This window comes from Pongo abelii, chromosome 13 (assembly GCF_028885655.2).
Source record: "Pongo abelii isolate AG06213 chromosome 13, NHGRI_mPonAbe1-v2.0_pri, whole genome shotgun sequence".
Taxonomy (NCBI): Eukaryota; Metazoa; Chordata; class Mammalia; order Primates; family Hominidae; genus Pongo; species Pongo abelii.
In genome coordinates, this window is record NC_071998.2 from 85170059 (window position 1) to 85196712 (window position 26654).

Consider the following 26654-nt stretch of genomic DNA (forward strand, 5'->3'; position numbering starts at 1 on the left):
TTATTCTGTTACATCTAATAAACAATCTTTGTATTAGTAAGATAACTTTAATTGCTACAGTGTTAAATGTCCTCAAGTTTAGTTTTTCCTTATCTTTCTTCTTGTAATCAATTGGAATTAAAAAAAAAACTTCAGAATCTTCTTCTTTATAACAGGAAAAAAAACCCCAGTATTTTTGGCATTTTTAGAAGTACATTCATACACACTGTCATTTAAAACATGGGGGTGGGAGGTGGAGCAAGATGGTGGAATGGGAGGCTCCACTGATCATTCCCCCTTGTAAGAAAAACAAGTTAACAACTATTTACACACAAAAGCACCTTCACAAGAACCAAAAATCAGGTAAGCACTCACAGTACCTGGTTTTAACTTCATATCACTGAAAGAGGCACTGAAGAGGTAGGAAAGACAGTCTTGAATCACCAATGCCCCGACCCATCCCCCAGCAGTGGCTCTGTGGTGTGGAGAGAAAATCTATGTTCTTGGGAGAGGGCAAGCACAGCAATGATGAGACATTGCATTGAACTCAGTGCCGCCCTGTTACACCAGAAAGCAAAAGTGGATCAAACCCAGCTGATGCTCACCCATGGAGGGAGTATTTACACCAGCCTTAGCCAGAGGAGAATCACCTATCCCAGCAGTTGGAATTTGAGTTCCTGCAAATCTCACCACCTCTGGCTAGAGGGCCCTAAATAAACTCGAAAGGCAGTCTGGGCCACAAGGATGGCTCACGCCTGTAATCCCAGCACTTTGGGAGCCTGAAGTGGGAAAATTGCTTGAGGCCAGGAGTTCCAGACCAGCCTGGTCAACATAGCGAGACCCAGATTCTTTTTTTTTTTTTTCCCCCTTGAGAAGAAATCTCACTCTGTTGCCCAGGCTGGAGTACAGTGGTGCGATCTTGGCTCACTGCAACCTCCACCTCCCGAGTTCAAAGCGATTCTCCTGCCTCACCCTCCTGAGTAGCCGGGACTACAGGCGCCCATCAGGATGCCCAACTAATTTTTGTATTTTTAGTAGAGACGGGATTTTACCACATTGGCCAGGCTGCTCTCGAACTCCTGACCTCTGGTGATCCACCCGCCTCGGCCTCCCAAAGTGCTGGGATTACAGGCGTGAGCCACCGAGCCTGGCCGCGAGACCCAGATTCTAAAAAACAAAACAAAAAATTAGCCCGGTGTGGTGCTATGCACCTGTATTCCCAGCTACTCAGAAAGTTGAGGTGAGAGGATTGCTTGGCCAGGAGTTTGAGGCTGCAGTGAGCTATGATCACACCATTGTACTGCAGCCTGGCCGACAGAGCAAGACCCCTTCTCAAAAAATAAGTAAGTAGATAAAGTACAGGGGTGTACAATCACAGGTGTGAATTTGCAGGATGGAGGACATGTAACATCTTTTTTTAAAAAAAATTAAAATTAGAAGGACCGTATAAAAAGTTAAAAAAGAAAGACTTACTGCTCACCTGACCACCCTTCTCATGGACCCGAAAGTTAGATTTTACTTTCTGATTTTTCACAATTTCTCCTGGATGCTGCGGTCCCGCCCCTCGCAGCATTCTGGATGTTGTAGTCCCTCGCTCCAGGGCATCCACGGTAGGGTAGTTGCGCGCCCCGGGGCAGTCTGGGTAGTGTAGTTCCGTGCCCAGGGGCAGACCGGCTCGCGTACTTCCGCGTCCCGCCATCGTCGCCTGGTGCTTCGTGAGTGTCCTTTCACAGTTCTGGTGAGCTATCCCGGAGGTGGTCCCCGCTTCCGCGGCCCTTCCACTGGAAGGAAGGTCGGGAAAGCTGGCATGGGCAGTCCATGTCGTGGCCACATGTTCCTTGGTGTTTGAGTTTCGGCTGTGGGGTCTGGGCGTGCGTGGTCCATCCCGGAAAGAGGTCTTGGCGGAGGTCCTCTGGTGGGGAGGGGGCGTTGGCGTTGTCGCGTGCTTCTGGCGGGACTTTGGGCCCAGTATGTTGACCTGGAGGGGCCATTGCAGGCCTGGGACCGACTTCCTGAGCTACTCCGCAGGTGCGTCCCCGGTACTTCGGGGGCCGTTGAGTGGGCTCTGCCTGGGGTACCCAGACAGCATCTTGCCACTAATATCCTGCCATTCCCTCCCCACCATCGCGCCTCGGAGGTCTCTGGGCCAGCAAATGTGCCTTTGGAGGACATGATATCCTCGGTTGGAGCAAACTTCCCCATTAGTGGGAGGCACGCGGCTTGGGCATCAGTCGGGTTGTTTATTTATTTATTTATTAAATTTTATTTATTTATTTATTTTTGAAACAGAGTCTGCCTCTGTCGCCCAGGCTGGAGTGCAGTGGCGCAATCTCGGTTCACTGCAATCTCCGCGCCCCACCGCACCCGCCAGGTTCAAGCCATCCTCCTGCGTCAGCCTCCCCAGCAGCTGGGATTACAGGCACCCGCCATCACGCCCGGCTAATTTTTGGTTTTTTGTTTTGTTTTGTTTTTTTTGAGACAGAGTTTCGCTCTTGTCCCACAGGCTGGAGTGCAGTGGCGCGATTCCCCTGCCTCAGGCTCCCGAGTAGCTGGGACTACAGGCGCACGCCACCACGCCCGGCTAATTTTTTGTATTTTAGTAGAGACGGGGTTTCACCATGTTGGCAAGGCTGGTCTCAAACTCCTGACCTCAAGTGATCCCCCCGCCTCGGCCTCCCAAAGTGCTGGGATTACAGGCGTGAGCCACCATGCCCATCCTCAGTCCGGTTGTTTATTAGGGCTCTTGTGGCTGGCTGGTGCACTGTGGTGGTGATGGTGCAGCTTGGCCACTAGGACCCGGGTTTGTGGGGGAGGATTGTTTGTGGGTAGATATCCAGACTTGGTCTTGATAGTGGGGGGAACGGCTAGGGCCGTGCGACTTGGGCCTTGGGGTCTGGGGACCCAAGTTAGTGAGTTGAGAAAGGCTTGCCTGGAGTTAGACATCCCTGGATTGTGGGTTGCATGGGGGCGTGCTTTTATCCAGATTGTCTGGCTCCCTCGGACTTGGGGACCCTTCCGGGAGCATGGGTTGCAACAAGCAGAATGGTGCCCATAGGGCCAAGGAACATTTTTCTCAATCCCCAGGGGGCTGTTGGGTGACTCCTTGAATTCCTGGAGGTGGGGGAAGAAGTCGGGTGGAAGGCATCGAAACCTACATTTTTTTTTTTTTTTTGAGATGAAGTCTCACTCTGTCGCCCAGGCTGGAGTGCAGTGGAGCGATCTCAGCTCGCTGCAACCACCGCCTCCCGGGTTCAAGCAGTTCTCTGCCTCAGGCTCCTGAGTAGCTGGTACTACAGGCGCCCGCCACCACGCCCGGCTAATTTTTTTTTGTATTTTTAGTAGAGACGGGGTTTCTTTTTTGTTTGTTTGTTTGTTTTGAGAGGGAGTCTTGCTCTGTCGCCAGGCTGGAGTGCAGTGGCGTGGCGCAATCTCGGCTCACTGCAAACTCCGCCTCCCGGGTTCAAGGGATTCTCCTGCCTCAGCCTCCCGAGTAGCTGGGACTACAGGCACGCGCTACCACACCTGGCTAATTTTTGTGTTTTTACCATGTTGGCTAGGATAGTCTCGATCTCCCGACCTCGTGATCCGCCCGCCTCGGCCTCCCAAAGTGCTGGGATTACAGGCGTGAGCCACCGCACCCCGCTCGAGACGGGGTTTCACCATGTTTGTCAGGCTGGTCTTGAACTCCTGACCTCCTGATCCACCCGCTTCGGCCTCCCAAAGTGCTGGGATTACAAGCGTGAGCCACCGCGCCCGGCCAAGACCTACTCTTATTTCTAACTTTTCAGTATGAAAACATTGCAAAGATATCCAGAAGTAGTTATGAAGTTCCATGGATTCATCACTCAGATTCACCACTTATAAATGACTCACCTGTCTTCTTTCCCCCAAATCTGCAACCCCACGTGTGGATCTCTTTGGGAATTGTCTCTTTCACTAGGGGCCTATACCAGGATTTGGTGTCTTGAGTGACCCTTCATAGAGTGAGTTCAAATCCAGGTCTCCCCTTTGTCACTGTCACTTTGAGCAAGGTACTTAACCTCGTGGAGCTGCTGTGAATGTAGAATGAAGTAAAACTTGTGTATGACACTTCTCTGATGTAGTTCTTTAAAACAAAATTCAAATGTCATATCATTTCATCTGTAAATGGCAAAAACCACAATTACTTTTGCACCAACCTAATACTTCAGTATGCATCTCTCATAAATAAGGAATTTAAAGAAAAACAACTTCAGCATTAATGATCATACCCAACAAAATTAACAGAATTTATTTAGTATCACTTATTCAGGCTGTGTTGTTTCCCTATTTGTCTCAAAAGATGCCTCACTACAGATATTTGTCCACTACAAAGCTTTCCTGAGTTTTCTCTGGCAGAATTACTTCCATTGTGCTTTTTAGTTGCAGAGCACTTTATTACATGAGGACTCCACGGCTGGCATGGTACATCTCAACTGTCTGACTGTCCCACTGGTTTTGAGATAGTTCTTTGAGGGGACAGGCACCTTGTCTGGCTCCTTATGGGTCACTGACACAGTGCTTGGCTCCCACCTGGACTGTGCAACTGACTGACTTTGAGGGTATGAGGAGTTGTCCTTTTTGCCTAGAAAAGGAAGTTCATGGAGGATAGAAACTCAGATGGGAAAAAGGGGTTAGGCTATTACTGGGGAAAGCCTAGGGTGCCAAGATTGTGTGTGGATCTTATATGAGGTCAGCGGGATCTACTGCCGGGTTCTGACAAGAGAAGGGTCATGATTTCTTTTTTTCTTTCTTTTTTTTTTTTTTTGAGACAGAGTTTCACTCTGTCGCCCAGGCTGGAGTGCAGTGGCGCGATCTCGGCTCACTGCAACCTCTGCCTCCCGGGTTCAAGCGATTCTCCTGCCTCAACCTCCTGAGTAGCTGGGCTACAGGCGCGCGCCACCATGCCCCACTAAATTTTTTTGTATTTTTAGTAGAGACGGGGTTTTACCATGTTGGCCAGGATGGTCTCGATCTCCTGACCTCGTGATCCGCCTGCCTCGGCCTCCCAAAGTGCTGGGAATACAGGTGTGAGCCACCTCGCTTGGCTAAGAAGGGTCATGATTTCTAACTACACTCATTACCCTATCTCTCCGCTCCCTTTTACAGTGAAAGTCATCAAAAAAATTGTATGCACTTGATGAATGCAGTGCCTTTCTGTGCATCATCTATTTAATTTTCAAATATTTGGGGGGTTTCTAGATATTCTTACTGACTTCTTATTTAACTCCATTCAGGTCAAAGAACAAATGATGTAGAATGTCAGTCTTTGCAAATTTATTGGGAGTTATTTCACAACCCAGCATGTAGTGTGAGTTGGGGAATGTACCATGGGCCCTTTAAAAGCATGTGCATTCTGTTGTGCAGTGATGAACTAATATCAGTTTGGTCAAGTTAGTTATTATGTTCAAATCTTGTATTTCCTTATGGATTTTGTTTTCTAGTTATTTTATCAACTGTTGTGGCAAGGTGTTAATTCGAACTAGGATTATGGAATTGCCAATTTCTCCATCGAATTCTGTCAATTTTTGCTTCACGTATTTTGAAGCATTGTTATTATAAGGTGCATACATATTTATCTTTGTTATAACTTCCTGATGAATTGACTGTTTTATTATCATGAAACATCCCTTTGTATCTCTGGTAACACTTTCTCTTGAAATATAGTTTATCTGATAGTAATATAGCCATTCCAGTCTTGTTATGTTTACTCTTTGCATGTTATCTCTTTTCTCATTCATTTTCTTTCAACTGACCCATGTCTTTATATTTAAAGTGTTTATATTGTAGACAACATGTGGTTAGGTCTCGCTTTTTTTTTTTTTAATCCATTCTGGTAATCTGTGCCTTGTTTATTTATTTTTAGAGACAACGTTTTGCTATGTTACCCAGGCTATTCTCCAACTCGTGGGCTTAAGCAATCCTCCTGTCTCAGCCTCCCAAAGTGCTGGGATTACAGGCATAAGCCACCATGCCCAGCCAGTCTGTGCCTTTTAATTGGAATGTTTATTTCATGTAATTACTGATACAGTTAGATTTAGGTCTCTTTTACTGTTTGTTTTCTTATTTGCCTCCTGTTTTTTTTCTTCCTCTGTTCCTATTTCTGCCTTCTTTGAGCCAATTGAATTTTTTTTTTTAGCATTCTAATTTAACTTAATTCAATATAACTTAATTGCCACTTAGCTATACTGCTTTGCATTTTTACTTTATATTTTTAGTGCCTGCTTTAGAGATGACAGTATATATTTGTAACTCTTCACAGTCTATGTAATCTTGTACAACTTCATGTAAAATGAGGGATCTTGTAATTGTATAGGTACTTGTACCTACCTACTCTTTCATTCTTCAGGCTGTAATTCTCATATGTATTGAATCTTCATATGCTGTCAATCACAATGCAAATATAATGTATTTGCTATAAACAGTCTTTTATTTTATCTTTTTGAGGTGGAGTCTTGCTCTGTTGCCCAGTCTGGAGTGCAGTGGCACAATTTTGGCTCACTGCAACTTCTGCCTCCCAGGTTCAAGCGATTCTCCTGCCTCAGCTTCCGAGTCGCTGGGATTACAGGCATACGCTACCATGCCCAGCTAATTTTTGTATTTTTAGCAGAGATGGGGTTTCACCATGTTGACCAGGTTGGTCTTGAACTCCTGACCTCAAGTGATCCGTCCACCTTGGCCCCCCAAAGTGCTGAGATTACAGATGTGAGCCACTGCGCCTGGCTTCAGTCATATATTTTAAAGAAATTAGGAGAAAAAAGAAGTAGTCTTTTTTGGGTGTGAACGTTATTTATCGTTTCTGGTGATCTTCAGTCACCACAGAAAATCCAAGTTTCCATTTGGCATCATTTTTCTTCAGTTTGCAAAAACTCTTACAGGGCAGGTCTGCTGACGATAAATTTTACTGGTTTTCTTTTACTTGAAAATGTCTTTGAAGGCTTTTTAAAAATCAGATTTATTACAAAATCGCAACTCTTAAGTGTACAATTTGATGAGTTTTTAGTAATGTATATTGTTGTATAACTGATTTGCTCCCTATCACTAAAGTTTTGCCTTTCCTAGAATTCCATGTAAATGAAATCATATAGTACATATTCTGTTTCTGCCTTCTTGTTACTTGATCAGTAGTTTATTCCTATTCCTTTTTATTGTATTCTGTTGTATGAATCTACTACCTTTTGTTTATCCATTCTCCTTTTTCTGTTGTTTTTGATTGTTAGGTATAGTAATTAAGCTACTGCGATCATTCTTGTACAATTCTTTTTTTTCCAAGGTTCATTTACTAGGCTGATGTATAACTCTTTCTGTACCCTGTTTTTTTTGTTTTTTTTTAAAATATCTCTTGGGTACTTTGGGAATTGCTAGATCATAGGTATGTTTAACATTAAAAAAAACCTGCCATACAGTCTTCAAAAATAGTTGTACCATTTTACAATCCTGTTCCCGGACCAAACTGAGGGTCAGGCTGCTATTTTTCGTGGCCCAATAACGAGATGCAGTTGAACTGGGGAGGAAGAGAGTTTTTATATCTGTAACCGGTTACAGGGAGAAGGCCTGGGAATCAGCACAGAACTCAAAATTACAAAGTTTTGCCGGCGCAATGGCTCATATCTGTAATCCCAGCACTTTGGGAGGCTGAGGCAGGCGGATCACTTGAGGTCAGGAGTTCGAGACCAGCCTGGCCAAAATGGTGAAACCCTATCTCTACTAAAAATACAAAAATTAACCAGGCTTTGTGGCAGGCATCTCTAATCCTACCTACTTGGGAGGCTGAGGCAGGAGACTCACTTGATCCCGGGAGGTAGAGGTTGCAGTGAGCCAAGATCGCCCCATTGCACTCCATCCTGGGGGACAGAGCGAGACTGTCTCAAAAAAAAAAAAAAAATTACAAAGTTTTCCAGAGCTTATATACGAAGCTATATCTCTATGTATAAGTGTGCCTTCATCTAAAGACATAAGTGATTAACTTCTTTTAATCTATAACTAAGGTCTGAGTCCTGAAGACCTTCCTCTGGAGCCTCAGTAAATTTACTTAATCTAAGTGGGTCCAGGTGCTGGGGTGATTACCGTTATCTTACCTCCTGCTAAATCATGGAGGCTTGGGGAGTTCCCTCAGATCCTCAATAAACTTGTTTGTGGAGGCCTAGGGAGTTTCTTCAGACCCACAATAAAACTTGTTTAATCCTAAATGGGTCCTGTTAAGAATTCCTTAGTTATTTACAAAAAATTGGCTGGGCATGGTGGCACGTGCCTGTAATCTCAGCTACTCAGGAGGCTGAGGCAGTAGAATTGCCTGAACCTGGGGGGCAGAGGTTGCAGTGAGACAAGATCACACCACTGCACTCCAGCCTGGGCGACAGAGAAAGACTCTGTCTCAAAAAAAAAAAAAAAAAAAAAAAAAAAATTCTTAGTTATTTCGTCGTGCTTTAAGGCCCAGGAAAGGCCTAGGCAAAATTGTTGATGGGCTTTCGTTACATCCTAGCCTTTGTATAAGGGCACTGACTTTTAATATTTAACTTAACCACTCAGTCAGTACTGAAACAGTTCTTAGTGAGACCTGACCTGCCACAATCCCCACTGTCAATTTGCACATGATTTCTATCATACTTGTATATTTATTTATGACAAGAATTGTAGGGAGATGGGGTGTTACAATCTTTCTGGTTACTTCCTGCTGAGATGGGGTCGTTGTTGCGGAGCACCAAACGCAGCACTGGAGTGAAAGAGTTCAATTTGTTCCGAGTAGCACTCTCTGTTTTGGGGGCGTAAAGGCAGCACCTGCTGAAACATAGTAGTGTGCAACAGCAACACATATAAATAGGTTGCCACTGTTTTCTTCTGAAGTTTAAGATGTCTAGTCTGCAGTTCACAGGGCTTCAAGAAGGCACAGCTTAGGTTTCAGTGGTTTCAAATTAGGAAAAATAGGGAAAAAGGAAAAGAAGGAGGAAAAAATTGAAAACATTATTTTGGAGACTTGTAGACAGAAAAATTAGAATTTAATCCAAATTGTAGAAAATAATAAAAACTGAAAAACATCAGGTGAAACTAGAATTTAACAACAGGTGTACTGTAGTTTTTGAAACATAATTTTTCTCTTTCCAGTTTCCCATTTTTATTAAAAGATAAATCATGGTAGAACTGGTTTGCTTCATTGTACTTGGCCTAATTATTTGTATACAGTGCAGAAAGAATAATTATTTTTCGTGTAGGCCTTTTTTTTTTTTTTTTTTTTGAGACGGAGTCTGGCTCTATCGCCAGGCTGGAGTGCAGTGGCACAATCTCGGCTCACTGCAACCTCCGCCTCCCAGGTTCACGCCATTCTCCTGCCTCAGCCTTCCGAGTAGCTGGGACTACAGGCGAGCGCCACCACGCCCGGCTAACATGTAGGCTTTTTAAATTGGCTTTGATGGAACTTTGTTTCATAGAAGGAATCTGAGATAAGATTTTTTAACGCCAAGCCCAGCCATGGATTTGTATCATCAAGTACCTATCAGTTGGGTGAATTCCTCTCCTCTTGAGGTTCTAAGGTAACCTGGGGTTCATGGACTGTCAGAAAGTGACATTCTTTTCTTACCACAGATCAGAAACCCTGTACAGGGACTGTGTACACAAAATATGAGGCCAGTTTCTAAAGGCTTTCTTGGCTTCATAAGTGAACTTTGATTCCTTAAAGGAGACCACACCTTTCCACTTAAAGCCTTGGTAAAACAACCAGTTTTTCCAATTGTGTCCTGTTACAAAAGAAAACAGATTCTTATTGCACTTATGCAAATAACTGTATTGCCATAAATTAAGAATACTCACAGATAGTTTCCAAATTCTAGAGGAACCAGGTAGAGAGGAACAAATATGCTCCAAATTTTGTTCATGGGCATACACTTACTTGTTAAAAGCTGTTACTAGCTCAAAAGAAAGGTTTCCTTGACACTGAAAAGCAAAACAAAGGATTAGCAATATTTTAAGCAAAATGTCAAAAAGGTCACTCCAGTCTCCTATTAGTTCAGTTCATGCAGTTAATTCCTGTTGTGCTTGATATTAATGAACATTTTAGCTCTTCACGAGTCCTGAACGTTTTTCCTCTATTCTGATGTCACAATCTCTAAAGTTATCAGAAACCTGCATTCAAGAGCACCTGTTAGAGCTTTACAGCTGATTATAAAACTGCCTTCTTTTTTTTTTTTTTTTTTTTTTTGAGACAGAGTTTTGCTCTTGTTGCCCAGGATGGAGTGCAATGGTGTGATCTCGGCTCACCACAACCTCCCCTTCCTGGGTTCAAGCGATTCTCCTGCCTCAGCATCCTGAGTAGCTGGGGTTACAGGCATGTGCCACCATACCCAGCTAATTTTTTTTGTATTTTTAGTAGATATGGTGTTTCTCCATGTTGGTCAGGCTGGTCTTGAACTCCCGACCTCAGGTGATCCGCCCACCTCAGCCTGCCAAAGTGCTGGGATTACAGGCGTGAGCCACCATGCCCAGCCTATAAAACTGCCTTCTAAAGAGGACTGAAACAAGACGATTGTTTATGGATGACAAAAAGTTTTAGGGTAGCCATAGTTAAAGACACAATTGACAAGGAAATCTGTTAACTCTGTGGTACAAAATAATTTAACATAACAATTATAATTATTACTGATAAAGTACACTAAGATAGAATTATAGGAGTTTCCCATAACTTTGGAACACATACCAATAACGTATTTATACAAATATAGCCCAAAGAAAGCCAAACATGATTTCATATTTAACAATGCTTTCTGTATAATTTTTATACCAAATAAGCCCAATTTCATCTTTACATTAGTGTGCTATTAATGTTGGCCTGGCGCAGTGTCTCACGCCTGTAATCCCAGCACTTTGGGAGGCTGAGGCAGGTGAATCATGAGGTCAGGAGTTGGAGACCACCCTGACCAACATGGTGAAACCCCATCTCTACTAAAAATACAAAAATTAGCTGGGCGTGGTGGTGGGGCCTGTAATCCCAGCTACTCAGGCGGCTGAGGCAGGAGAATTGCTTGAACCGGGAGGCAGGGGTTACAATGAGCCGAGATCATGCCACCGCACTCCAGCCTGGGTGACAAAGTGAGACTCCGTCTCAAAAAAAAAAAAAAAATTTCCAAAGACATTTCTAAGTGTCTAAATTATACATTTTCTTAAAAACTCCAGAGTAGCTTTTGTTGTAATAGCTATTAATGAAGAAAACAGAATTCAGTCAACAGAGAAGAAAAAACTTTTGCTCAAAAAGACAAGGTCTTAGGAAAGAAACAAAAACATGAAGGCCTTTTAAATACAAACATGCACACATGCACACATACATATACACATCTTGGATGTTAGCTTTTATTTAAGCCAACTGTCAACCATTGAGCTCCTAAAAAAAAAAAAATTTCCTTCCCAGAGGCCTCTCAGCAGGAATGAACCCAATACCTCCCATTATCAAGTTTACATGGTATCAAAAGGAATAAGAGAGATACACAAACAAGTGGAGACAAATTTTGGACAACACAAGGGGGAGTGCACTCAGGCAAAACAGACTCAAAACCAACTCAAAACCAGATCTCAACCAAAATGCAAAGGGGGTGTATCAGCGAGCCCTCTTGCTTCCCTTGGCGGTACCGGACAAACGGCTTAGCAAGCCCAGACGTGAAAACAGTAGGCTCCTGACATACCATCTGGGCAATTCACCCTTGGAGCCCATCCACTCCTGATCTCCATGCTTCCCTGCTAGTGAAAGGGACATGCAGGTTTGCGCATGCATGAAACAGCCCTCTGGAGGGTCCCCGGGGAAACCTCACCCGGCAGCTACTGGAATCCTCCTGAAGACTGTCTCATTGCAAGCTGCCAGCCACTGAAAGCAGCACTGTCCTTATCTCCTGGCTAGCTCACCAAATTTGTTCCTGGACCAAACTGAGGGTCGGGCTGCTATTTATTGTGGCCCAATAATGAGGTGCAGATAAACTGGGGAGGAAGAAAGTTTTTATTTCTGTAACCGGTTACAGGGAGAAGGCCTGGAAATTATTGCCAGACCAACTCAAAATTACAAAGTTTTCCAGAGCTTGTATACCTTCTAAGCTATATGTCTACATGTAAGTGTGCATTTGTCTAAAGACGTAAGTGATTAACTTCTTTTAATCTATAACTAAGGTCTCAGTCCTGAAGACCTTCCTCTGGAGCCTCAGTAAATTTACTTGTTCTAAATGGGTCCAGGTGCTGGGGTGATTACTCTTATCTTGTCTCCTGCTAAATCAGGAGGTTTGAGGAGTTCCTTCAGGCCCCCAATAAACTTGTTTGTGGAGGCCTGGGGAGTTTCTTCAGACCCACAATAAAATTTGTTTAATCCTAAATGGATCCTGTTAAGAATTCTTTCATTATTTTGTCATGCTTTAAGGCCCAGGAAAGGCCTAGGCAAAACTCTTGATGGGCTTTTGTTACATCCCAGCCTTTGTATAAGGGCATTGGCTTTTTATATTTAACTTAACAACACAGTCAGTACTGAAACAGTTGTTAGTGATACTTAGCCTGTCACAATCCTACCAGGGTTGTATGAGAATTCTGTTGCCTCGTTCTTGCCAACACTGGTATTTTCTGTCTTTTACCTACCCTGATTGATGTAAAGTTAAATTATTACTTTTATCTGGTTTTCTTTTTTTATTTCTTTTCTACTTTTTCTTCACTTTTTGTATTCTTTATATTTCCTAAGTGTTGAATTAAATGGTAAGATGAGACATCCTTTGCATGTTCTTGATCTCAGGGAAATCATTCAATATTTTGCTATTAAGTATGGTATTAGTGCTATGTTTTTGTAGATGCTTATTAAATTGAGGAAGTTTCCTTCTATTGCTAATTTGTTAGGAGTTTTTATCATGAATAGCCATTGAATTTTTTCATATATATATATATTTGCAACTACTAAGGTGATTTTTCTCCTTTATTTTATTATTTTTGAGACAGGATCTCACTCTTGCCTAGGCCAGAATGCAGTAGCACGATCATGGCTCACTGAAGCCTTAACCTCCTGGGCTCAAGCAATCCTCTCACCTCAGCCTCCTGCATAGCTGGGACCACAGGCACGTGCCACCATGCACAGCTAATTTTTGTATTTTTTGTAGAGATGGGGTTTCACCATGTTGCCCAGGCTGGTCTTGAACTCCTGAGTTCAAGCAATCCACCTGCCACTGTCCCACAAAGTGCTGGGACTACAGGAGTGGTCCAGGGCACCTTTCATTTTGTTAATGTAAGTAATTAAATTGCTTTTCAAATGTTAAACTGGCCAGGCTCAGTGGCTCACGCCTGTAATCCCAGCACTTTGGGAGGCCGAGGCAGGCAGATCTCTAGGTCAAAAGATCCAGACCACCCTGGCCAACGTGGTGAAACCCCGTCTCTACTAAAAATACAAAAATTAGCTGGGTGTGGTGGTGCACGCCTGTAGTCCCAGCTACTTGGGAGGTGAGGTGGGAGAATTACTTGAACCCAGGAGGTGGCAGTTGCAGTGAGCTGAGATTGCGCCACTACACTCCAGCCTGTCGACAGAGCAAGACTCTGTCTCAAAAAAAAAAAAAAAGTTAAACTAACGTTGCATTTCTTGGATAGGTCTCATGTGTTCCCGTATCATCCTTATAACTTATTGCTGGGTTTGACTTCTATTATTTTTAAAGGACTTTTGCAGGAAGTGTATGGCTTTGTCAGGTTTTGGTGTCTGGATTATGTTGGCCTCATAAAATGAATTGGGAAGTATTGCCTTCTCTCCTACTTAAGTATTTGACAGAATTTATCTGTGAGCCTGAACTTTTACTTCTGGTTAAAGTTTAAAATCATGATTTTAATGTCTTTACAGATGTAGGGCCATTCAAAATTACCATTTTAGTTTTGGTAAACCTTATGATTAAAGGAATTTGTTCATTTCACAAATTTGGGGCCTGTCGTTTTTATTTTTAATAAGAATCTCTTATTGTCCTTTTAATGTATGTAGGATCTGTAACAATGTTTCCTCTTTCATTCCTGATCTTGGAAATTTGTCTTTTTAAATTTTAATTTAATAATTTTTCCTAGGGGTTTAGTAATTTTTTTGGAGGGGGTTGTAGGAGCTTTGATCTTCTTATTCTTTTTTTAAATTATTGTGGCAAAACAACCACGTAACATATATTTATCCTCTTAATACTTTTTAAGTATACTGTATAATATTGTTAACTATGTACAACAGAGCTCTAGAACTTTTTCATCTTGCATGACTGAAATCTTTTACCCATTGAATGGCAACTCATTCTTTTCCTCTTCCCCATCTATTAGCAACTACCATTCTACTTTCTGTTTCTATCAGTTTAATTACTTTAGTGTTCATATTAGTGGGATCATGCAATATTTTTCTTTTTGTGACTGGCTTATTTTATTTAGTATAATGTCCTCAAGGTTCATCTATGTTGTAGCATGAGCCAGAATTTCCTTCCTTTTAAAGTCTGAATAATATTCCATTTGTGTGGATAGACTACATTTTCTTTATCCGTTCATACATTGAATGGATACATCTGCTTCCAGTTCCTTTGGATATGTATCCAGAAGTTGGATTACAGGATGATATGGTAGTTCTATTTTTAATTTTTTGAGGAACCTTCATACTGTTTTCCATAGTGGCTACACCATTTTACAGTCCCACTAACAGTTCATTAAGGTTCTACTTTTTTACATCCTTGTTAACACTTATTTTCTGTTTTGTTCTGTTTTTTTTTTGTTTTGTTTTGTTTTTTTGTAGTGGCCATACAAATTGGGGTTAGGTGATATCTCATTTTGGTTTTCATTTGCATTTCCCTGGTAATTTGTGATGTTGAACATCTTTTCATATGCTTCTTGCCTATTTCTATATCTTCTTCAGAGAAATGTCTATTCAAGTCCTTTATTCATTTTTAATTGAGTTTTTTGTTACTGAGTTGTAGAAGTTCTTTATATATTCTACATTTTAGCTCCTTATTTGATACATGGTTTGCAAATATTTTCTCTCATTCTGTAAGTTGCCTTATCACTTTGTTGGCTGTTTTCTTTGCTGCAAAGAAGTTGGTAAGTTTGATGTAGTCCCGTTTGTCTATTTTATATTTGTTGCTTGTTCTTTTAGTGTCATATTCCAGAAATCATTGTCAAGACCAATGTCATGAAGCTTTTTCCTTTTTTTTTTTTTTTTTTAGGAGTTTTATAGTTTCAGGTCTAGGGTTTAGCAATTTCAATTTTTTTGCAAACACCCTTGGACTTTTTAATTCTCTATAATTTCATTTCTATTTCATTATATTTTCCTCTTTATTACTTCCTTTCTTCTTATTTTGGGTTCTTTTTACTTTTCTTTTTTTAGCTTCTTAAGATAGGAGCTGAGTTATTTTTAATTAAAACTTCTTTTTTTAAAGTACATTCATTTAAAGCTATAACTTTCTTTCTTTTTTTTTTTTTTGAGACGGTCGCCCAGGCTGGAGTGCAGTGGCACCATCTCGGCTCACTGCCAGCTCTGCCTCCTGGGTTCACGCCATTCTCCTGCCTCGGCCTCCCGAGTAGCTGGGACTACAGGCACCCGCTGCCAGGCCCAGCTAATTTTTTGTATTTTTAGTAGAGATGGAGTTTCACCGTGTTAGCCAGGATGGTCTTGATCTCCTGACCTTGTGATCCGCCCACCTCGGCCTCCCAAAGTGCTGGGATTACAGGCGTGAGCCACCGCGCCTGGCCAAAAGCTATAACTTTCTTTCTAAGAACTGCCTCATTACAGGCTGTATTCATTTGCTAGGGCTGCCATAACAAAGTACCACACAATGGGTGGCTGTAAACAACAGAAATTTTTTCTTCACGATTCTGGAAGATAGAAGTCCAAGATCAAGGTTTCGGCAGGGTTGGTTTCTTCTGAGGCCTTTCTCCTTGGCTTATAGCTGGTCATCTCCTCCCTGTGTCTTCACATGGTCTTCCCTCTGGAACTTTTTATATCCAAATTTTCTCTTCTTATAATGACACCAGTTATATTGGAGTAGGGCCCACTCTAATGACCTCATTTTTACTTAGTTATCTCTTTAAAGACCTTACCTCCAAAGACAGTGACATTCTAAGGTACTAGGGGTTAGGACGTCAACATACGAATATGGGAGACAAGGAATAATTCAGCCTGGAACAGCTCCAAGTCACAAATTTGGTTAAGTGATGATATGTATTAATAGGTTTATTAGAATCACCGAGTTCAAAATATTTTCTCGTATCCCTTGGAATTTCTTCTTTGATTCATATCTGCTTTAGATAAGGGCTGCTTAATTCCTAATTATCAAGGTTTTAAAAAATATCTTATTGTTATTGATTTCTGCTTTAGTTTCATCTTGGGCAAATAATATACAGATGTTCCTTGACTTACAATGGGATCATGTCCCAATAAACCCATTGTAAGTTGAAAATATTGTTTAAGTTGACAATGCATTCAATATACCTAACCTGCCACACATCAGAGCGTAACCTAGTCTACCTTAAATTTGCTCAGAATACTTACATTAGCCTACAGTTGGGCAGTCATGTGCCCAAGGTGGTTGGGGCACAGCTTGGTTTTATATATTTCAGGGAGGCATGAGACATCAATCAAATACACTTAAGAAATACACTGGTTTGGTTCAGAAAGGGCAAAATCATCTGGCAACATGGTCCACTATAGAGTATGGGTTGTTTACCTTCATGATTGTGTGGCTGGCTTGGAGCTGTGGCTTGCTGCTGCTGCCCAGCATTGCAAGCCCTGGAAAAGATTAAAATTCCAAATTTGAAGTAGGGTTTTGACTGGGCATGGTGCTTTATGCCTTGTAATCCCAGTGCTTTGGGAGGCTGAGGCAGGAGGACCACTTGAGGCCAGAAGTTCTAGACCAGCCTGGACAAACTGTGAGACTCCATCTCTATGAAAAATAAAAAAATAGCCAGGCATGGTGGCACACATCTGCAGCCACAGCTACTCTGGCGGCTGAGGCAAGAGGATTGCTTGAGCCCAGGAAGTTGGGGCTGCAGTGAGCTATGATTGTGCCAGTGCATCCAGCCTTGGTGACAAAGTGAGACTCTGTCTCTCAAAAAGTAAATAAAAAAGAAGTGTGGTTTTTACTGAATGTGTATTGCTTTCATACCATTATAACGTCGAAAAATTGTAAGTTGAACCATTGTAAGTTGGGGACTGTAGTCCTTTGAAATTGGAGATTTGTTTTCTATGCCTCAGTATTTCATCTACTTTGGTGAATATTTTGTGTACCCCTATAAAGGATATGTATTCTGTACTTGTTGGGTTTGGTGTTCTGCAAATGTCCGTTAGATCAGTACTGCCCAATAGTGTTTTCCAGATCATCCATTTCCTGACTTACTGTCAATTCACTTTTCCATTAACTGAGTGAGGTGTAATAAATTTTCTTAACTATGATTATGCATTGGTCTATTTCTTTCTCCTATTCTGTCATTTTTCTTCCTGTATTTTCTCTCAGTCTGTGGGTTGTCTTTTCATTATCTTATCAGTGATGTAAAATAGGAGTCGTGGGGGCATCCTTGCCTTGTTCCTGATCTTAGGGGGAAAGCATCTAGTTTCTCACCATTAAATATGATGTCAGCTGTAGGCTCTGCACTCTCTTTTTTTCTTTTTTTTGAGACAGTCTCACTCTGTCGCCCAGGCTGGGGTGCAGTGGTGCGATCTCAGCTCACTACAACCTCTACTTCCCGGGTTCAAGTGATTCTCCTGCCTCAGCCTCCCAAGTAGCTGGGCGCCTGCTACCATGCCCGGCTAATTTTTATATTTTTAGTAGAGACAGGGTTTCACCATGTTGGCCAGGCTGGCCTCGAACTCCTGACCTCAAGTGATACACCCGCCTCAGCCGCCTGTCAAAGTGCTGGGATTACAGGCGTGAGCCACCACACCTGGCCTGCACTCTCTTTTTATTTAAGTGTAGCCACAATTATTTGCAGAGAACATCGGTTAGACCATTTTTAACCTACACTTAATACAATTTATACTGAGTTTTTAAATGTTGTCTAATATCTAATCATGCGCAGGTTTCCTCAATTGCCTCAAAAATGTCTAAACAAGGTTCACACATTACAGTTGATTGGGGTCTCTTTTTTTTTTTTCTTTGGGACAGAGTCTCGCTCTGTTGCCCAGGCTAGAGTGCAATGGCGTGATTTCGGCTTACTGCAACCTCCACCTCCCAGGTTCAAGTGATTCTCCTGCCTCAGCCTCCGGAGTAGCTGGGATTATGGGCACCCGCCACCACACCCAGCAAATTTTTTGTATTTTTAATAGAGATGGGGTTTCACCATGTTGACCAGGCTAGTCTTGAACACCTGACCTCATGATTCACCCACCTCGGCCTCCCAAAGTGCTGGGATTACAGGCGTGAGCCACTGTGCCTGGCCAATTTTTGTATTTTTAGTAGAAACAGGGTTTCACCATCTTGGCCAAGGTTGTCTTAAACTCCTGACCTCGTGATCCATCCTTGGCCTCCCAAAGTGCTGGGATTATAGGCGTGAGCCATCGCACCAGGCCGATTGGTGTCTTTTTAATTCTCTTTTTATTCTATAAGATCTATAAAAGCTCTTTCTATTGTATTTTTTCTACTGTATTTTTAATGCTATCCATTTGTTGAAAGTGTTGCATTTTTAAAAAGTTGCAAACATGTTAGTTCACACCACAGAACGTTTGTATCATTTCTTAATGACTGTTTCCTCCATATCCAGAATATCATGATCACACTGTTGACAAAAAGAGTCAAGCTCTGTAAAATATTTTTAGAGATTTATTCTGAGCCAAATATGAGTGACCATGGCCCGTGACACAGCCCTCAGGAGGTCCTGAGAATATGTACCCAAGGTGGTCAGTGTACAGCTTGGTTTTATATATTTTAGGGAGGCATGAAACATCAATCAAATACATTTAAGAAATACATTGGTTTGGTTCAGAAAGACGGGACAACTCAAAGTAGGGGGGCGGATTCCAGGCTATAGGTAAATTTAAACATTTTCTGGTTGACAGTTGACAATTGGTTGAGTTTATCTGAAGACCTGGGATCAACAGAAAGGAAACGTTCAGGTTAAGATAAAAGACTGTGGAGACCAAGTTTTATTGTGCAGAGGAAGCTCTCAGATAGCAGACTTCAGAGAGAGCAGGTTGTAAAATATTTCTTATCAGACTTAAAAGGGTGACTGGCTCTTAGTTGATTATCTCTTGTATCTGGGAAGGAAGGAAAACAAAGGGGAAAGGGGATTCTCTATAGAATATGGATTTTTCCCACAAGAGACTTTGTAAGGCAATTTCAAGGTATGGCAAGGAAATATATTTTGGGGTAATACATTTTGATTTTCTTGCTTGTCATGCCAGAGTCAGATTGGAAAGTAAGTCATGATATACAGGGTTAAATAAAACTCATCTGACGAGAATTTATGGTTTGTAGGGCACGACTCCCCAGGCCCCTTAGATAGGAATTTGGGCAAGATTTTAAAAAATCAGAGCTTTGTTCTCAAAACCTAACACCGTTAACAACAATTCTCATCACATATTGAACTGTCTCTTGTAGTCTGCTTTTCTCATTCATTTGTGCAAGACAGGATCCAGTCAAGACCTGTACTTGTCATCTGAAGTATGATTTATCTCTTAAGAAATATTTTCATTAAGAAAAAATCTACCCCTACTTCTCCCTTCTTAAAAAATCTCTTCATGAAATTGACTTGTCATAAAACTAGGTCAGTTACTGACTGCCTGTTCCTAAATTCCAAGTCACATTTCAAATTTTGGGACCTAATCTTTGATATGTGAGTGGAGGGAAGGGTGCAGCCAGGGTCACATAGAAGGAAACTCAGGTTATGGCCTCCACCCTGCTTCATGTCTCCCTCAAAACCAGGAACTTCTGCTTTGGACTTCCTGGAACCTGTCCTTTGGCCTCGGGGTAAATATGGATGGGATGCTTTTGTTTTCAGTATGATGAGGCATTTTATTTTTCAACATGAATGCTCACTTGAGGGCACTCTGAGGCCTTTTTCTTTTAATGGAGTCCACACAAAGTCTCACCCAGCTGCTGGAAGATGGGGGCTTCATTCCCTAACTAGAGTTTGGATGTAAGCCTGTTGCTGGCCCAGCTCTGTGGGCTTTTTTTATAAGACACTGGCTAAGAATGGGCTTCACCGATGCCCTCTGCAACCTGTCTTTGTTGCTTCCCTGTTCCTCTACTCCCTACTGAATTGGGAGGCTGGACAGAGTGTGAAGGGTGTTCTTCCCAAGTACCTCTCTCACTTCTCATCTTTTTCCCCAGATTTGCCTCTGCAACTTGACTCTCCTCTAGGAAGAGTACTCCAGAGAGCAGGGATATGGCACCAGGACTTCTGACAACCAGGAAGGAGGTAAGTCCTGAAATTTCTTCCTACCTATTGCAGGAAGGTTTCATAATCTTTTCTTGTCCTGAAGGCTGCCTTCTTGGTGTTAGGCAAAGCCTATCTTGATCTTGTAGGTGTGACTCATCTTATCTGGAGCTTTCTCTCAGTCTTATTTGCTACATTTATGACTCAGGTATTTACCAAGTAGTTAACTGTGACCATCACATCCTGGGCAGTTAAAATAAAAATACAGGACATCCATGCTTATGTGCCCAGTGACTCCGAAGGCCTACAAAAGTATAGTGGCTCACACCTGTAATCCCAGTACTTTGGGAGGCCGAGGCGGGAGGATCACCTGAGGTCAGGAGTTCGAGGGCAGCCTGGCCAACATGGTAAAACCCCATCTCTACTAAAAGTACAAAATTAGCTGGGCGTGGTGGTGGGTGCCTGTAATCCCAACTACTAGGGAGGCTGAGGCAGGAGAATCACTTGAACCCAGGAGGCTGAGGTTGCAGTGAGCCGAGATCGCGCCACTGCACTCCAGCCTGGGCGATAGAGTGAGGAGACTCCATCTCAAAAAAAAAAAAGTATAAGAAGGCTCTCAAAAGAGAAATTGTCTGATTTGCCCCTGAAGGGTTTGGCAAGCTGAAGAGTTAGGGGAAGAGACTGCTGTGAAAATGGTGCAGGACAGTGGCGCGTGCCTGTAATCCCAGATACTGGGGAGGCTGAGGCAAGAGAATTGCTTGAGCCCGGGAGGCGGAGGTTGCAGTGAGCCGAGATTGCGCCATTGCACTCCAGCCTGGGTGACTGAGCAAGACTCCGTCTCAAAAAAAAGGAAAGAAAATGGGGCAGGAATCCTATTCCTTCTCAGAGATGAGGTGACTGGCAGGCTATCCCTCATCATGTGGGAAGCTTTCAACAGCCAGTAGTCTTTAGCCACATTCGTTTTCTGTGTATAGGTGAGGGCTCTAACCTGCTATTTCTGTGTGGTGCATGGATAGATTTAGTTTTGCAGGCCCGTACTTTATAAAGTGAGTTTTCTATACTTAAAAATTGGAAGATTATGCTTAAAGGTCCAGATTGCCTACTTCTCTGAAAATAGATTATTCTCCACCAGCTAGGCCGCATGTGAACTTCATGTAACTGAATGGAATTAACACTTACTGACAACATAAATAGCTGCCAGGCAGAGCATTTTTGTATTGATTTTATCAATTACACAAAATATTTATTGTCATTTTTGCTAATTCAGTTTTGCTTTGTGCCATAAATATGTCAAGTGTAGAATGAGAGATCTGTATGTAATCATATTCTGGGGCTCATGGTGGATATTTGGATATTTCTGGATAAATTAAAAATGATTTTGATCTTATGAGAACGTCACTGAGAGCTGTGAGTCCCTTATTTGTTACACCTTTGAGAGAAATCTGTAACATCTTTGAGAGAAAATGTGTATGTAGCACAGGCAGATCAGGATTTTTTTCCAAGGTAGCAGGAGACTTTTTTCTTCCATACACTTTACTATGTATGTTAACAGAGAAGCATTCTTGCAAAATATGGAATATTGGCTTATGTTTTCTGTCCTTACTCTTCCACTTCCTGTGGAATCTTAGGAGGCCCTAAACCTTATTCTATCTGTGACCAACTTCTCTCAATATACATTTTTTTGGTTTGTTTTAGCCATTTCTTTGTGTTAGAAACAAAATGCTTGTTCCTCAGTGCTGCAAAGAAATAGCACTCGAACATAAATTTAATTTTCTCAGCAAGGCAATTTTTACTTCTATAGAATGGTGCAACTTGCGAATGGAGTAATGGTGAGAGCACACCTGGGCAAGGGAGGGGAAGGGGTTCTTATTCCTGACGCAGGTAGCCCCACTGCTGTGTCGTTCCCCTGTTGGCTAGGGTTGGACCGCACAGTCTAAGCTAATTCCGGTTGGCTATTTTAAAGAGAGCAGGGGTACCAGCCAGAGTGGTGGGGTGGGTAGTTTGGCGGAAGGGCGATTACTCAGGATGATTCAGGCCAGAGCAGGTGACCAGGGGTGACTCAGGTCAAAGCAGGTGACAAGGGGAACAGATGTGAACTACTGATTAGAACTGGTGGGAAAGTTGTTTACTGAAACTAGAGGCAAGGGGACGAAGAGAACCAGGAAGTTAAACTTTAAAATGGAGAATCAAAGAATAAGAGAGCTGAACATACTGACATACTGATTCTTTGAAGAGAAACTTAGAGTTCACTATATCTAACATCTGTGAAAAATTGGTGAAAAGATATAAGCATCTAAGAGGCTTAGCATTTTAAGACAAAGCTTCCATATCTAGAATAGTGTCTCTTAGTCAAAAACTACTCATTGCATAAAGGGAAAGAGGTTTGTTTGTTATGATGCATGTTATTTGAAGCATTGAAATTGTGTATTTTATTATTTTTAAAATCGCATTTCCTGGTACTTTGTTATGCATCAGATCTGAATTATGTAGAAAAACCTGACCTATATGCAACATGACATTTAGGCATTTTTCCTAAGGGCTTTTGCCTGAGAGGAGAATTGTAACATGCATTATAGTTGTAACATAGATAGGGAGCTGGTAAGCACAATATGTTAGCTAATAAGAAACTAGTTAGCACCCTGTGAACCCAGAAAACCTGAGACAGGTCTCAGTTAATTTAGAAAGTTTATTTTGCCAAGGTTGAGGATTGTCAACGAAAAGAGTCTAACTCTGTAAAATATTTTTAGAGTTTTATTCTGAGCCAAATATGAGTGACCATGGCCCATGACACAGCTCTCTGGAGGTTGTGAGAACATGTGCCCAAGGTGGTCGGTGTACAGCTTAGTTGTATATATTTTGGGGAGGCATGAGACATCAATCAAATACACTTAAGAAATACGTTGGTTTGGTTCAGAAAGGGTGGGACAACTCAAAGCAGGGGCTCCCAGGCTATAGGTGAATTTAAACAGTTTCTGGTTGACAGTTGGTTGAGTTTGTCTGAAGACCTGGGATCAATAGAAAGGAAAGTTCAGGTTAACATAAAGGATTGTGGAAACCAAGTTTTATTGTGCAGAAGAAGCTCTCAGATAGCAGACTTCAGAGAGAAAGTAGGTTGTAAAATGTTTCTTATGGGACCTAAAAGGGTGCCTGGCTCTTAGTTGATGATCTCCTGGATCTGGGAAGGAAGGAAGGAAAGCAAAGGGGAAGGGGATTCTCTATAGAATGTGGATTTTTCCCACAAGAGACTTTGCAGAGCAATTTTAAGGTATGGCAAGGAAATATATTTTGAGGTTAAATGTTTTGATTTTCTTTCTTGTCTCATAATGTTATGCCAGAGTCAGATTGGAAAGTAAGCCACGATATATAGGGTTAAATAAAACCCATCTGATGAGAATTTATGGTTTGTAGGGCATGACTCCCCAGACCCCTTAGATAGGAATTTGGGCAAGATAAAAAAAATCAGAGCTTAGTCCTCAGGATGTGCCCATGACAGCCTCAGGAAGTCCTGACAACATGTGCCCGAGGCAGTTGGGATACATCTTAGTTTTATACATTTTAGGAAGACATGCGACATCAATCAATGTATGTAAGAAGTATATTGGTTCGGTCTGGAAAGGCGGAACAACTTGAAGCAAGGGGGGGAAGACTTAAACAAGAGAGGTTCCAGGTTACAGATAGGTGAGAGGGACAGTTACATTCTTTGGAGTTTCTGATTAGCCTCTCCAAAGGAGGCAATCAGATATGCATCTATGTCAGTGAGCGGAGAGGTGACTTTGAATAGAATGGGAGGCAGGTTGGCCCTAAGCAGTTCCCAGCTTGACTTTTCCCTTTAGCTTAGTAATTTGGGTGCCCCAAGATTTATTTTCCTTTCATAACCTCTTCATTGAATCTTAAAATTTTTTAAAATGTTTGTTGTGTACAGGAGACTTTGTTGGTTTAGGAATAATGATACCTACAGCATAGCATCAATTTGTGTAAGATTCCTGGTTTATTTAGGGGTTCACTCCTCATTGGAATTAAAACTTAAAAAATTTTTTTTGGTTGAGATATAGTTCACATACCATACAATCCAACCATTTAAAATGTACTATTCAGAAGATTTTATTATATTAACAAAATTGAGTGACCTTCACCATCATGTTTTCATCACTGCTAAAAGAAACCTCATACCCATTAGGAGTTATTCCCCATTCGCCCCTCTCCCAGCCCCTGGCAACCACTGATCTGCTTTTTGTCCTATGGATTTACCTCTTCTGGATATTTTATATACATGAGATCATATAATTTAACAAAAACGAAACATGTATCAGAAAAAATTACAGAGTAGGGGCCGGGTGTGTTGGCTCATGCCTGTAATCCCAGCACTTTGGAAGGCTGGGGCGGGCGGATCATGAGGTCAGGAGATCGAGACCATCCTGGCTAACACAGTGAAACTCCGTCTCTACTAAAAATACAAAAATTAGCTGGGCGTGTGGCATGTGCCTGTAGTCCCAGCTACTCGGAAGGCTGAGGCAGGAGAATTGCTTGAATCTGGGAGGCAGAGGTTGCAATGAGCCAAGATCACGCCACTGTACTCCAGCCTAGGCGACAAAGCAAGACTCCATCTCTAAATAAATAAATAAATAGTAGGGAAATCGAGGCCTCTGTCCTTCCCCAAAAGCAACTAATGAGCTGGCAAAAACTGTCAGAATCACCTTTCGTAAAATTCTGGAATCTTGTCAAAACTGGAAGACTTGGTGAAGAAATAAGCTGCTGCTTAGTGGTGAGAGAGTACTATAACATTTCAGACTGCCTGGCTACCATTAAGTTGCCTGCCTCCCACCTGTCCATGAGGAAGCTCAGGCACAAAGACTTTAAGTCAACTTTCTTAATAAGCACAAAGAACCAAGGAAACCATGGACATGGAACTAAAGGAAATGAAGTCAACAGTTTTCAACAGAGAGTATCAGTATAGAAAACTTATTTTAAAAAGTATAATATGAGGCTGGGTGCAGTGGCTCACACCTGTAATCCCAGCACTTTGGGAGGCTGAGACTGGTGGATCACCTGAGGTCAGGAGTTTGAGACCAGCCTGACCAATAGGCTGAAACCCCATCTCTACTAAAAATACAAAAAAAATTAGCCGGGCGTGGTGGTGGGCACCTGTAATCCCATCTACCTGGGAGACTGAGGCAGGAGAATCGCTTGAACCCAGTAGATGGAGGTTGCAGTGAGCCGAGATTGCACCACTGCACTCCAGCCTGGGCAACAGAGCAAGACTCTGTCTCAAAAAAAAAAGAAAAAAAAAAAGGACTATAACTAGTAAGTATATTGAATTAGTAATAAAAAATCCTCCCAAGGGTCGGGCACAGTGGCTCATACCCGTAACCCCAGCACTTTGGGAGGCCAAGGCAGGTGGATCACTTTAGATAAGGAGTTCAAGACCAGCCTGGCCAACATGGAGGAACCCCACCTCTACTAAAAATACAAAAATTAGCCGGGCATGGTGGCACGTGCCTGTAATCCCAGCTACTCAGGAGGCTGAGGCAGGAGAATCTCTTGAATCTGGGAGGCTCAGGTTGCAGTGAGATGAGATCGTGCCACTGCACTCCAACCTGGGCAACAGAGTGAGACTCCATCTCAAAAAATAAAAATAAAATAAAATAGTTAGAAGAAACTAGCTTGCACCAGGCAGCAATTTTTTTATAACAGCAGGAATGGACTAAGTCATCCACAGAGAAAATTGTTAGAGCTAATGAATTAACCAAAGTTGCAGGATACAAAGTAAACACACAAAAATCTGTTGTATTTCTGTACATTTGCAATGAACTATCTGAACAGGAAATTTAAAAAAATTATAACAGCATCAAAAAGAATAAAATACTTAGTGATAAATTTAACCAAGAAAGTAAAAGATAAAGAAAACTGCAAAATATTGCTGAAAGAAATTACAGAAGACCTAAATAAATGGAAAGACTTTCCATGCTTGGAATGAATTAGAAGATTTAATATTGTTAAGATGGCAATACTACCCAAAATGATCTATAGATTTAGTTCAATCAAAATTCCAATGGTATTTTTTTTCAGAAATAGACTCATACTGAAATTTATATGGAATCTCATGGTGCCCTGAATAGCCAAAACAATCTTGAAAAAGAAAACAAAGTTGGAGGACTCACACTGCCTGAGTTTAAAGCTTACTGCAAAGCTATCATAATCAAAATAGTGTCATACTGGCATAAGGATGGATACATGTAGATCAGTGGAATAGAATTGACAGTCCTGAAAAAAAATCTCACATATATGGTCAATTGATTTTTTTACAAGGGTGGATGTTGAGATCATTCCATCAGAAAAGGGCAGTG

General features: G+C 41.9%; 1 protein-coding gene across 5 annotated transcripts in view; it reads left to right on the forward strand.

Annotated features, from left to right (window-relative positions):
- Positions 1-1626: 1626 nt before the first annotated feature.
- ZNF169 (zinc finger protein 169) overlaps positions 1627-26654 on the forward strand; it is a 43911-nt gene continuing 18883 nt past the window's right edge. For 2 of the 5 annotated variants that reach the window (XM_063714290.1, XM_024252905.3), the window contains exons 1-2: positions 1632-1717; positions 20265-20352. In XM_063714290.1, coding sequence (XP_063570360.1) covers positions 20320-20352 — 33 coding nt within the window. In that variant the 5' untranslated portion in view covers positions 1632-1717; positions 20265-20319. Of the gene's footprint in view, positions 1718-20264; positions 20353-26654 lie in introns of those variants that run through there. The other 3 variants (XM_054520264.2, XM_063714289.1, XM_063714291.1) reach the window with 3 other exon arrangements.